The 13,349-nt window shown below is 32.8% G+C and overlaps 1 protein-coding gene across 1 annotated transcript; it reads left to right on the forward strand.

Moving 5' to 3' along the window:
• Positions 1-794: 794 nt before the first annotated feature.
• On the forward strand, positions 795-1,727 carry LOC137809212 (uncharacterized mitochondrial protein AtMg00810-like). Its single transcript, XM_068610348.1, has one exon. The coding sequence runs from the start codon at positions 795-797 to the stop codon at positions 1,725-1,727; it is 933 nt and encodes a 310-aa protein (XP_068466449.1).
• The last annotated feature ends 11,622 nt before the right edge of the window (positions 1,728-13,349 follow it).

The raw sequence follows: 13,349 nt of genomic DNA on the forward strand, positions 1-13,349 counted from the left end.
TTAGTCATCTTAGGGTCTTTGGTTGCAAATGCTTTATTCTGAATAATAGCAAGGCAAATTTGATCCTAAATTTGATGAAGGGATACATATTGGCTATGCTATTAATGGACATGCTTACAGGGTGTATAACAAAAGATTTCTTACTGTGGAAGAATCTATGCATGTAGTGTTTGATGAATCTGATTGTATTGTGCCTAAATCTGTTCTGGATGAACCCGGTGTGTATGATTTAAGAACCATTCTTCAAAAGAATCAATCCATTGATTTTGATGCAACTGATTCAAGTGCTGTCAAAGAATCTGTTGTGACTGTAGGATTTCCTAAAGAGTGGAAGACTCCCAGGGATCTCACACTTGACAATGTGATTGGGAAAATTGAGAAAGAAGTCTCAACAAGGAATTCTCTTAACAATTTCTGCAAGACAATGGCCTTTGTTTCACAAGTAGAGCCTAAAAATCTGGAGGAAACTCTACAAGACAGCAATTGGATAACAGATATGCAAGAATAGCTAAATCAGTTTGAATACAATGAAGTATGGTCCTTAGTTCCAAGAACACATGAGATGAATATAATAGGAACCAAATGGGTGTACAGGAACAAGATGGATGAACATGGGGCTATCACCATAAATAAAGCAGGGTTGGTCGCTAAAGGCTATAACCAAGAAGAGGGAATAGATTTTGGTGAAACCTATGCACCAGTAGCTCGACTAGAAGTTGTCAGACTACTCCTAGCTTTTTCCAACATAAAAGGATTCAGGTTATTCCAAATGGATGTTAAGAGTGCATTCTTAAATGGATATATTAATGAAGAAGTGTTTGTCTCTCATCCTCCAAGATTTGAAGACTACAAAAAATCCAGAGCATGTGTACAAGCTCAAGAAGGCACTGTATGGATTAAAGCAGGCACCTAGACAATGGTATGAGAGGCTAAGTGAATTTTTACTTTCTCAAGGTTATGACCGTGGCACCTCTAATAAAACCTTTTTCATAAAGAATAAAAGAGAAGAAATTATACTTGTGCAAGTCTATGTGTATGGCATCATCTTTGGATCCACAAATGAAGAAATGTGTGAAGCTTTTGTAGAAGCAATGAAAAGTGAATTTGAGATGTCAATGTTGGGAGATATGAATTTCTTCCTTGGACTGCAAGTTAAACAACTCAAGGATGGAATTTTCATAAATCAAGCAAAGTACTGCAGGGAATTGCTTAGGAAGTTTGAGATGGACCAATGCAAAGCAATCAACACTCCAATCTCAACAAGCTGCCAATTGGACCAGGATTATGCAGGAAAATCAGTGGATCAATCAAAATACAGGGGCTTAATTGGTTCTTTACTCTATTTAACTGCTAGCAGGCCTGATATTATGTTTGTTGTGTGCTTATGTGCTAGATATCAATCTGATCCAAAGGAATCACACTACAATGCAGCTAAGAGAATTCTGAAATACTTGCAAGGGACTAAAGATGTTGGACTATGGTATCCAAACAATGTTTCCTTGAACTTAACTAGTTTTTCAGATTCTAATTTTGCAGGTTGGAAGGTTGATAGGAAAAGCACAAGTGGAACTTGTCACATGCTTGGGTCAAGCCTAATCTCTTGGCATTGCAAGAAACAAGCCTGTGTTGCTCTCTCTACAGTAGAGGCAGAATACATAGCAGTTGGAAGTTGTTGTGCTCAAACACTATGGCTAAGGCAACAACTAAGTGACTTTGGAATTCTTTAAATAAGAAACCTATTAACTGTGATAAAACTAGTGCTACAAATCTGTCTAAGAATCCTGTTATGCATTCAAGAACTAAACATATTGAAATTAGACATCATTTCCTAAGAGAGCATATAGCTAATGGAACTTGTGATATCAAATTCATTGGTACTGAATTTTAATTGGTTGATTTGTTTACTAAACCTCTTGCTAGAGATAGGTTTTACTTTCTATTAAACGAATTGGGTATTATTAGCTTAAATTATCCACTGCAGTGAAAATTTAAATTGGTTATCTCCTGCTTTAACGTGTTGATTTTCCTGTTTCAGAATCACAGGTATGACTAGGAAAGAGAAATAATTGCTTTTCTATCTCTTCTTGACCATTGACTGCTTTTATGGTTATTGACCAGCAGATTTATGACATTCATGTCTGGAAATCCTAACTAATTTGATACTTTGATTATGCAACAAATTTGATATGTTAAGCAGAAACATGTTTCCAATATATTCTTACATCATTCAAAACTGCACCTGATGTACTACATAAGAATCAAATTTGTACTGCATTTGTTTTCTTAATCTTTCTTTCAAAACCCGTGATCCTTGAAATATGATTTGTGCTTTATATAAATCTAGTTTATATCAATTGTATTTCACACTTTCTCTTCCTTTCTACAAGTTGTCCAGGTTCAAATCTTATGTTGTATTAGTTTTGTTTCTTTTATTGTTTATCATATGAATTTACACTAACTTTCCTTCTAGCTGGAATTGTCTCTTAGTGAATAGGTGAAAATAAAAACAGATTGAACAATGGCATCCTCTTCACACAGAAAGAAGAAATCCAGAGAGCAACCTAACAGCAACCAAGGTATTTTGGAAAACTGGTTTGCTGGAGATTCTGAAGCTATGATAAGGTTCATACATGAGACAAGCAGAAAGCAAATCAATGTACCTAAGGTGCTTGAATTTTCATGGTTGAGAGATGAAAATCTTACATAAGCAAAAACCTTGCTCAAGCATCAAAAGCTGAAAAACTTTTTGGAAATGTCTATTCAGACCTAGTGAAGGTGTTCAAAAGCAATCTTGTACAAGATGGCAAGAATCTTGTCTCCTATGTGAAAGGAGTAAAGCTAAAAATCACTAGAGAAATCTGGAGCAATGTTGGTGGAATCAAATACTCAGGGCTGAAAGTGAGTAAAGGGAACACTGTTGGGATTCAAGGGTTCAACAAGATGCAGTTTTATAGAAGCTGTGTGAGGAATAATTTAACTTTAATTCCAAGACTCTTAGCTTACATCATTGCTTGGAAACTCACTCCTAGAGGGAGCAATCATGTTGTTCTTCATGAGGAAGACTTGATACTTCTTTACTGCATAATGAATCAACTCAAGGTAAACTGGGTGAGTACTATGGTAGAACACATGCTAAAATCCACAAGGCTCCCTGATTATCGTTTTCCATATGCAATATTTGTTTCCAAATTAATTGACTATTTTGAAGTGGATACTACAAATGAAAGAAATGATACTCTCAAAGCAGCAAGTGAGATAGACAATTCTACTCTCATGAAAATGGGATTTCATAATGAGGAAGACAGCTGGGTTTTCAAAAGAAATGTTGCTCATAGAGCTGAGCATGAAGCCTCTAATCATGGAGATGCAGAGGAAGAGAATGCTAGAATGCATAGGGAAGATGAAACTGTGCAGGTTGCAGAAGCATCATTCCATAGGATGCATCATTCATCATCACACAGGGTGGAGTCACCAACTCAACCATCTATGCAGCACATGGAGGAATCACCAGTTCATTCTTTCGTGAAAGAAGATTTTGCTGCCACAAACTACAATGCACTGGTTGCATACCAAGCACCTGAATATAGAGGTGAACCTCTATCAATGTTCGAAAGACAGGTTTTGGACACACTCACAGATGATCAAAAGACCTACTTTGAAATGACTCAAGCCAGGTTTCAACACTTAGACTATCAAGTTGAAGGAGTTCAGGAAGAGCTAGCTGAGCTTTACTACAATCACATGTGATCCTTTTCATATATTTCTCTTTTATGTCTTATTGAACAATTTGTTTTCTAATTTTCTGCACTGGTTGTGTTTTATTTTCTGAACTATAATAACACTTTATAGTGTTTTATTTTAAACTGTCATGTATGGTTATGGTGTGTTTCTTTTTTATTCCATGCTCCAATTTTGTTTGATGAATCCAAAGAGGAAGAAGAATAGCATGATACAAGTTATGATAGTAGAAGAATAACTCAAATATGTTGCTGATCTGGTTCAGCATAGAACAGGTATTGACCATGATCTTTCCTTCAAATCTATGCAAATAAAAGGGAATTTGTCTCCATCAAACAAAGGGAGATTGTTGAAGATGGATGAAGCTTCTTCTCTACCAAGCCTTTGTGTGTGTTTGATGAAGAAAATAGCTAATTTGCTTTGAAGATTGTAATGTGTTTTTAGGTAATCTTGTATTTAGGTTAGTATGGGTTTAAGTTTGCCTTCTGCTCCATGACTTATCCTAGATGCCTAATCAAGGTGGAAAGATCAAGCACTCGAAGTGATTAAATGTTTTCCAAAAAGCTTTTTAAAGTTTTTTCAAGAATCAGGTTACTGCACACAAAAAAATTTGTTTGTGTGGAAAACAATAGGTTTATTTTTGTTCTGCTAAAAGGATTTTCGAAATTATGTTAGGGCACCAAAAGTGCAGTCTAGTCAGTTTTTTCAGTTAAGCTGAGCTGACAGTTTTCCTGAAAAATAATCTGTTAGTTTTAAATTTAGTCTGTTGTTTTTATAACTACTTTTTAACTGTTTTTTAAAGTTGTTAGAAACTTATTTCTATATAATGAAAGGTTTTTCTCACATGAAATGTTGTTGTTCAATCATGGTTTAAACATAGATCAAATGATTTTCATAGTGACAAAAAGGATTGAATGAGTTTTCTGAAAGGTTTTCAAAGAGATCTTCAAGTGTGTTTGTTTTAAGAGAGCCTTGATCTTGGTGAAGGTGTTGGTGCGGTTCTGCTATAATTAGGACAACTGGTTTTAGTTCTTGCATCTTCTTTCAGGTGTTATCATTCCTTTAATTCTTGTTTGTAAAGGTGGTTGTGTTAGTCACTCCTTGATAGGGCTTCTTGGAGTGCAAGGTGTGCTGAAATAGAGTTTTGCAGGTTTGGTTGTATTGTTCTTGTAGGGTTCAAGAACTGTTGTGTGTTGTAATTGATTGCAATTGGTTTTTAGTGGATTCCACCTTGGAGTAAGGTGAAACTAGATATAGTTCATTATGAGTGAACCAGTATAAAGTGTGCTTGCATTATTCTTCTCATCCCTGCACTCGTTTCTGATATTTTGGTTTATCTGTCAAGAAAGAAATTTGTTCATTTAAAATTGAACCTGTTATTTCTAGGCTTACTCAAACTGTTCTTCTTGATCTGAAAAAGTTCCTTAATCATAAACAAAGCCTTTTGGATCTGTGTTTTTAATTAGTTTAAGGACAAACAATTTCTTCATTAAATCTTGGTTAAAGATTCATTTTCTTTAAGGAATTGTATTAAAAGGATTTGGTTGAACTTTGGAATAAATCTTGTTCTTAGAGCTGCTGGAAAATTATCTCATCTGGTTCTGTAAAATTCCTTTATTTGATCTCAATCCTAATCTGAACAAGTTCTGGTTTTGTTAAAGTGTATTGAAAAATTATTTTGTTCCTTTTAAAATCAATTTGTTCTTTTTCTTCTGATACACCGTAAACCAGTTTATGTTTGTGAAAATTTTATAACTTCAATTCACCCTTCCACTCTTGAACTTATACACTAATAGACCCAACAATATGTTGTAAAGACAATGGAATATTTCAATCGCAACCTGTCCAAAACTGAGAAACTGTATCCAGAATGCTAGAACCATCAGATATCCCTGCAATATGTGTTAGACTATACTAAAAAAATACAATTTTCTTTTAACAAATCGTACTTCTAAAGAATAATTTATATATCTTTTTATTTTTTTTTAAATTGTGCTTACATGTTTTGGTTCTTGTTTAAAACCTGCTTTTGTTTTTTTTTATATTTGATTTTTTTTTAGATTTTTGTTTTTGATTTTAAAAGCACATGTTCATTGATTTTTTTATTTATTTTAATCAATTTATTTGTTTTTTTATCGATTTAAAAATGTGATTTATATTTTTAAAAAAAAATTAAAATTAACTTATAATTTTTAATATTAAATTAATGTTGTTAATTGAATATACTTTGGAAAATAATAAAATAATAAAATTTTAGTTGAAAATAAATGACAATGTTAAAGACTCGTAATGAAGAAACATAAATTTAATAAAGTGGGAATTAATTTTGAATAACATTAAATATTTAATAAGTAAAGATAAATAAATATTTATGAGTCAGGTGCCACAAATCCGGCTTTTAGTTTTTCTTTTAGATCTTTGTTGTTGTAGTTAAACTTGTATATGAAATTGTGTTTGGACATTGTCATTACTATTATTATTATCTTCATCCTTGTTTCCGTTATCTTTAGTTCCATTATAATTGGACATATATCAAGGTATTGTAGGTCTATAACAATCCATAGATGACATTGAATTATAAATTGAGAGTGATGTCATTGTCGAAGTCAAACGTATTTAATGTGATAGAAAAAACAATTTGGTTGAGATAGAAAACTATTATAGATTTAAGGAACTTGTCAGTATGAAGGGTGTGTGTGCATGTAATGGTAATGATCCACATATTCAAACATTAGAGTTGACTGAAAAGTATATTGACAACCATATTGTTGCAGAGGCTATAGTGATAAAAAAGGATTATGATTGAGGTTGTTGTGTCTCCTCTAACATGTAAAAAAATAAATGTTAATCAAGTACAGTAGTGCAAAAGAGACATTTCATGTTGGATATTTAGGACTATTTATATTTGTTCAGAGTTTGACATTGAAGTGGGTTACGTAAATTAACGACAGACAAAATATTCGACATAAATTTACGTCAAATCAAACACTAGCCAACATATGTTGGACTTGGGTAAGGTTCATTATAAATTTTTGGAGTTTTTATTAACTTTAATTGGTTTTGGCTTAGAACCGAAACCTGAAATATAGAAAAAATACAAATTGCAATGACCTTGTTCTACACGCACAAATGAGAACAATATGCAAAATAAAAAAATCACAAAATGAAAAAAATTGGACATGGAAGTATGCAATATCTAAGATATAAAAGTTTGATAAATATCTATTTGGTATAAGAAAACACCAAAAAAAATTTCAAAGTTTTTTATAGTATAAATATGTAAACTAAATGCCTAAAATCTAGAAAAATGTCTAAAAAATACTAAAAAATAAATAAATGTAGTAAATGGAGGAAATTTGAAGATTTTGATCCCCCAACCCCTTCCCCCCTTCCCTTTTATAGAGATAGACGATCAAAACAAAAAGCTTAGATTTACAACCTTTTAATTTGTTTTTTTATTCCAATATGTTTAAGAAACTGATTTAAATATATTTACAATATGAGTTACTAAAAACAAAATAGAAAGAGAATAAGAAAATCTTGTTGTTCTCGATAATATGTGATGTTAAAATTATACTACTTTAGACTTTCAATCATTCAACATGTTTATGTTAAAAAAAATAGAGATATTCATAATATATCATAGCTGATAAAATCATTTTGTCTTCAGATATTATATTACTTTGGTTAAACATATTTTTAGCAAACATATGTATTTTGAAGAATTTTTTTCACAATTAATTGTTTTAAAACAAAATAATATCTATGATGAACAAAAGTCGTAGACTCTCAGTTGGTTTACTACGTATTTTAGTTATACAACATACTATTAAATCATTCAACTCATAAATAAAACACTTAACCTGACATATACATGGTCTTTTGGTTATCAGATTGTATAGTATGATGTAGACTATCCATGGGCTTAATGTACAGTCTAAGAGCTTTATAGATCGTCTAGGTGTGTCGTCTAGATTGTCTAGGGGTCTCAACAGTAGTTGTCGCCAAAGAAGAAAAAATGAGATAGGGAAAAATTATATCAAAATTGCAAGGAAGAAGAAACTGATGGCTCCAACTTAATCGTTTTACATATGACTATTATGAGTTTAATGTACAAAAAATGTTATTTACATATAGTCTGACGTAAACAAGTTTCAATTTTTTTATAAAAAAACATCATCACACATTTTTTTGTTTTGTAAGTCCAATGTAAAACATGTGACGTAGAAGACTTATTTTTGTACTAGTGTTGTGAATAAAAAATGTGTTTAAATGTATTTGAAATAAATTAAAATATTATACCAAACATTTTACATTGTTATTCACTTTTGAATAACCTAAGTGATTCTTTGATATTTACATTTGGCTTAAGTTGTTAGAAAGTTTGTGATATGACTTTCTGTGTCTCATCTTCTTCATAATTTGATAAAATAAATGTTAACTAAGTGTGAAAAAGAATTATATTTAAAATTAAACTTACATCATCGTCAAATATTACTTGTTGATGTGATATGTTTCAAATAAAGTGTTGAAAATATCATTATATGTACAATATGATATCACCTAAATGATCATTTACTAAGACCTAACTAAAACAGAAAAAGAAAGTTGGGTCAAACCAACAAAGCCCAATAACTTAAAACAGAAAAACTAAATATGTTAACACCCCCCTCAAGCTGGGGAGTAGATATTTGTCAGGCCCAGCTTGGATTTGAGAGTAAAGAATTGTGCGGAAGCAAGGGGCTTGGTGAATATGTCAGTAACTTGCATGGCAGAAGTAATTGGCAGTAGTTTGAGGAGACCATAATTAAGTTTTTCACGAACTAGGTGACAATCAATTTCGATGTGTTTGGTGCGTTCATGAAGGACTTGATTGGACACTATTTGAAAGGCATATTTTTTGTCACAGTAGAGTAACAATCATCAACATAAACAAGAATAACAATGAGTTTATCGTTATTATATTTAAGAAAAAGAGAGTGATCAGCAGCAGAAATAGAGTAATTATTTTATAAAAGAAAAGTAGAAAGCTTGGCGTACCATTGGCGACCAATTTGACAAAGGCCATACAAAGATCGTTGAAGCTTGCAAACATGTTGGGGAGAAGGAAGAGAGAGGCCAGGTGGGGGGGTCATGTATACCTCTTCATGGAGATCACCATGAAGAAAGGCATTATTGACATCAAGTTGTTTTTAAATCCAATTTTTGGTAGTGGCAATAGCAAGGAGAAGGCGCAGGGTAGTGAGTTTAGCAACAGGTGCAAAAGTGTCTAAGAAATCAAGTCCTTCAAGTTGGGTGAACCCTTTTGGCAACAACTCTAGCTTTGTGGCGCTCAACAGTGCCATCAGAATGGTATTTGATTTTATATACCCATTTACAACCAATAGTTTTCTTTCCTGGAAGGACAGGGGTAAGTTGCCAAGTATTGTTAGCAGCAAGAGCTTGAAGCTCATCTTGCATGGCAGATTGCCAAGAAGCATGTTTGGAGGCTTCGTTATATGTCTGAGGTTCAGGATGAGAATTGATAAAGGAAATTAACATTTCTAAAATTGGAAGATAAGGAATTGTAAGACAAGTAATTATGAATAGGATATCTACTACTTAAAATGTTGGTTGCAGTGTGGAAATTGGGGTGAGGTGCTTCCTGGAGATGCAGGCGGTGATATTTTTGGTGGAGGTGCAATGTTGGATGCAGGAGCATAGGCACTATTTGTTGGAAGATCAGAGGATAATGAGGCTGGTGGAGGGACAATATTGGGTGCAGGAGTAGAGGCACATGGCTCGACAGGAGGTGCAGTATCAGAAAAAAAAAATCAAAAGCAGAATTATATGTGTTAGAAATATGGAGAGATAAAGTGTTAGGGTCCTTAGGCAAGCCACTGTCCAATTTATATGGAAAGTGGTTTTAATGAAAGATTACATGTCTTGATATCTCTATACTATGAAACTTTAAATTTAAGATAATATAACCTTTTGTATTTTGCCAGAAGCCAAGAAAAATACCTTTGATAGATCTACCATCTAATTTTTTCCTATGTGCAGTAATGGTACTAGCATAACAGAGACAACCAAACACTTTTAGAAAGGAAATGTCATATGGTTTTCCAAACAACTTTTCATAAGGAGTGATGTTATTAAGTAATGAAGTAGGAATAGCATTTATTAAGAAAACAACATGATTTATAGCAAATTCCCAAAAAATAGGAGTAAGATTTGCTTGAAAAAGTAAAGCCTGAGTTACATTTAGTATGTGTTGATGTTTACGTTCTACAATGTCATTTTGTTGTGGTGTTTCAACACAAGATTTTTTTATGTATAATTCCCTTTGAAGCATAAAAATTTGACATAGCTAACTCAACACCATTATCAGTATGAATCATTTTTTATATTAGTTTTTGAAATGATTTTGAACGAAAACAGTGAAGTTAATGATGTGCTGACGCACTTCAGATACGTTATGTAGCAGAATAACTCAAGTATAACGCGAGTAATCATCAACTATAGTCAAGAAATAACGAAAACCTTGCATAGAAATTATGGAACATGGTCCCCAAATATCAAAGTGTACAAGATCAAAAATAGCAAAGGTAACAGTATTACTTAAAGTGAAAGGAAGTTTTCTCTGTTTTGCACGACTACAAGTGTCACATACATGATGAGTATCAACAGTAATAAAAGAGTATTGTTTGCTTAAGACATGTAATCTTTCAAGTGAAGGGTGTCATAGTCTATAATGCCACAATGTTTTGTTCGTGATATTACAATTAATAAAAGGAGAAAAACAATGTGGTTTAGAACGGCTAGAAGCAGGCAAGGTAGTGACAAGGTACAAGCTAGCGGTGGCTTTAACTATACCAATCCTCTCTTGGGTGAGATTGTCCTGTATAATGCAGTGGGTTGAACTGAAAGTTAAAGTGCATTTAAGTTGGTGTGTGAGTTTAAAAATAGATATTCAGTTTAATTGAAAATGAGGCACATATAACACATCGGACAAATAAAACTTATCAGAAAAACGTACTAAACCAAAATATGTGGCATAAACAGTTTTTCCATTTGGAAGACTAATTAAGACAGGTTTAATTTTAGTATAAGTAGTAAAAACGTTCAAATTGTGACAAACATGATTTGTGGCACCAGAATCAATAATCCAAGATTCTTTTATAGCAGATAGTGAAGAGAGAAACTCACTCGTTGAAGAATGCTCAGTATTGGAGATTTCATCCGTAGAGAAGGTGCCGACTTGATTAATTTGAGTGTGAGGGGCACGATCCTCAAGGTTTTGCTGACACAAAATGTTGGTAAGGAATTGACACTATTGTGATGTAAGTTGAATCCCCTTTACATCCTGTTCTTTAGGAAAAAAACTCAGAAAAAAGTGTCAGTAGTAATCATATTATTGGCTTGGGATGTCCAATTGGTGAATTTGTAGCCAGGAAGGAACCCATGCTTTTTATAATAGGTGTCGACAGTGTGGCCAAAACGATTACAAAAAGTGCATACTTTTCTAGTAGAAGAAAACTTTGAGGTTTTAACATTACCAGAAGGAAAACCCACTTTGCGAAAACAAACAGCCTCAGTATGACCATATTTACCATAGAAATTGCATGTAATAGTGTGACTACTATTAAGACTATGAAGACTAGGGTTTTCATTAAACATTTCCTAAGAGATTTTTAAACTCAATCAAGATTTTGAAAGAGAACAGAAAAGATAACCATGAACAACAAAGAGGGAAATAAAGATCAGAGAGAAGTGCAGCAGATGAAGAGCTTTGATACCATATTACAAAGTGGACTTTAAACCTAACTCAACCTCATAAAACCGGCTCATGGGGTGAGGTTTGCACCCACTTATATACAATTAAATATTCTCATCTCTAGTCGATGTGGGATCTCCAACACCCCCCCCCACGCCGAGAGTGACAGCTCGAGCGTGGGACAACATATTATGGGTGGTCCGATAACGGCCCGATAGCGGATGGCACGATAGACCCAACAAACACTCGCTAGGATAGACTTTAAATGGCTCTAATACCATATTACAGTTAATGAAGATGAATATTCCTTGTCTGATGTGGTGCATCAAATAGAGCGCACGTAATCGCACGAAATCCCAATGGAGAAAGGGAGGTTATGATGAACCCTAATTGCAAATGAAAAAGAGACAATGACTTAAGCATAAAAGAGAGAAAAGTAGAAAAAAGAAAATACAAAAAAAATTCTTATTTACTTGTGTATTAGAGAGTAAAATACATGGTGTATATATAAGAAAAAAACTAAGACCTAGCTGAAACAGAAAAAGAAAGTTGGATCAAACAAACAAAGTTCAATAACTTAAAACAGAAAAATTAAATATCGCAAAATAACTTAAGTAGCTCTTTGAATAACATGAAAAAAATTAAAAGTTAAAAATATAACATAACTGAAGATCAATAAAGTGATAAAAATAGAGTATCATGTCTTAAGAGTTTACACAATACTTACTTAAAATTACAAAATTATATTATCTAAATTAAAACAACAATGATTGATTTAAGTAAACAGAATGATAAAGATCATAAAGTTTTAAGGAAAAAATAAGTCATTTAGATGTGTGTTCCTGGAAAAAAAAAAAGTCCATTAGAAGTTATACTTTTAGTTCAAGAGTTTGAAAGCATTTTCACATTCAATTTAAAAATAAAGTTGAGTTAATCCACACTAAGCATCCAGCATCAAGTAGACAAAAAAAACACTGATATAGACAGATAAACATGAATAAACGGAAGTATGTTTAGTTACATTAAACCCCACCAAAGATGAGTCTTGGTATTCATTGACACGTGTAACATAAAAATGGTGAAGAAACGGAAAATGAAGAGGAATGAACCATCCATCACACCAGTTTAGGAGAATGTTTGAAAAGTGAAGTCTCGTCAATATTTTTTTAAAATTTTTCTCTCATAAGTGCAAAACAACAGTTTTCTCTTGGTGAAAAATATTACTCTCTAAAGGGGCATTTCATTTAGTTGCCACCTAGAATTTTTCGTTGGGTCATAGGCTCATCTTGCTGAACAAATTCCACATTTACAAAAACAACTTCATTTTGCCATTTTTGAACTCAACCAAATTGATTCAGTTCGATGAATTTAAGGTAAGAAGAAGTATTTTGTTAATCAAAATAAGGTGGCACTTAGTGGATAACACACCCAATTATGCAATCAATATCTTAAGATTGATCAAAGCGATATAAAACTCAAAGGTATGCAAATAATATTTCATAATAAAATTTGTATGATTTCCGAGCGTGGGGAAGAACATTGTTAACATCAAACAAATGACGTAAAAAATGTTTTACCTTATATTGCATGTGTTCCTAAAGAAGTTGGAACAATAATGTAGATTTTTGGTGTGTTATAGCCGACACCATATAGCAAATTGTGAGGCAGAAGCTTGATATGCAAAATCTTGGGGCACTAACTAAAGAGAAAAGAGTAGATAAAAAGTGTGAATTCTTTGTCACATATACTTAAAACTAGTTTTATATATTCCATGGAGGCCGACAGAGAAGGAATTAAATTCGATCTAAGTTGTGGTTTTTCTTGCGTGAATATTATAACTTGGTTTGGTTTTTAG

Source organism: Phaseolus vulgaris, chromosome 2 (genome assembly GCF_000499845.2).
Source record: "Phaseolus vulgaris cultivar G19833 chromosome 2, P. vulgaris v2.0, whole genome shotgun sequence".
Classification (NCBI taxonomy): Eukaryota; Viridiplantae; Streptophyta; class Magnoliopsida; order Fabales; family Fabaceae; genus Phaseolus; species Phaseolus vulgaris.

What these genes read in the sequence shown, in the direction of transcription:
- LOC137809212 (XM_068610348.1), top strand. Translation starts at nt 795, where the DNA reads ATGGATATATTAATGAAGAAGTGTTTGTCTCTCATCCTCCAAGATTTG.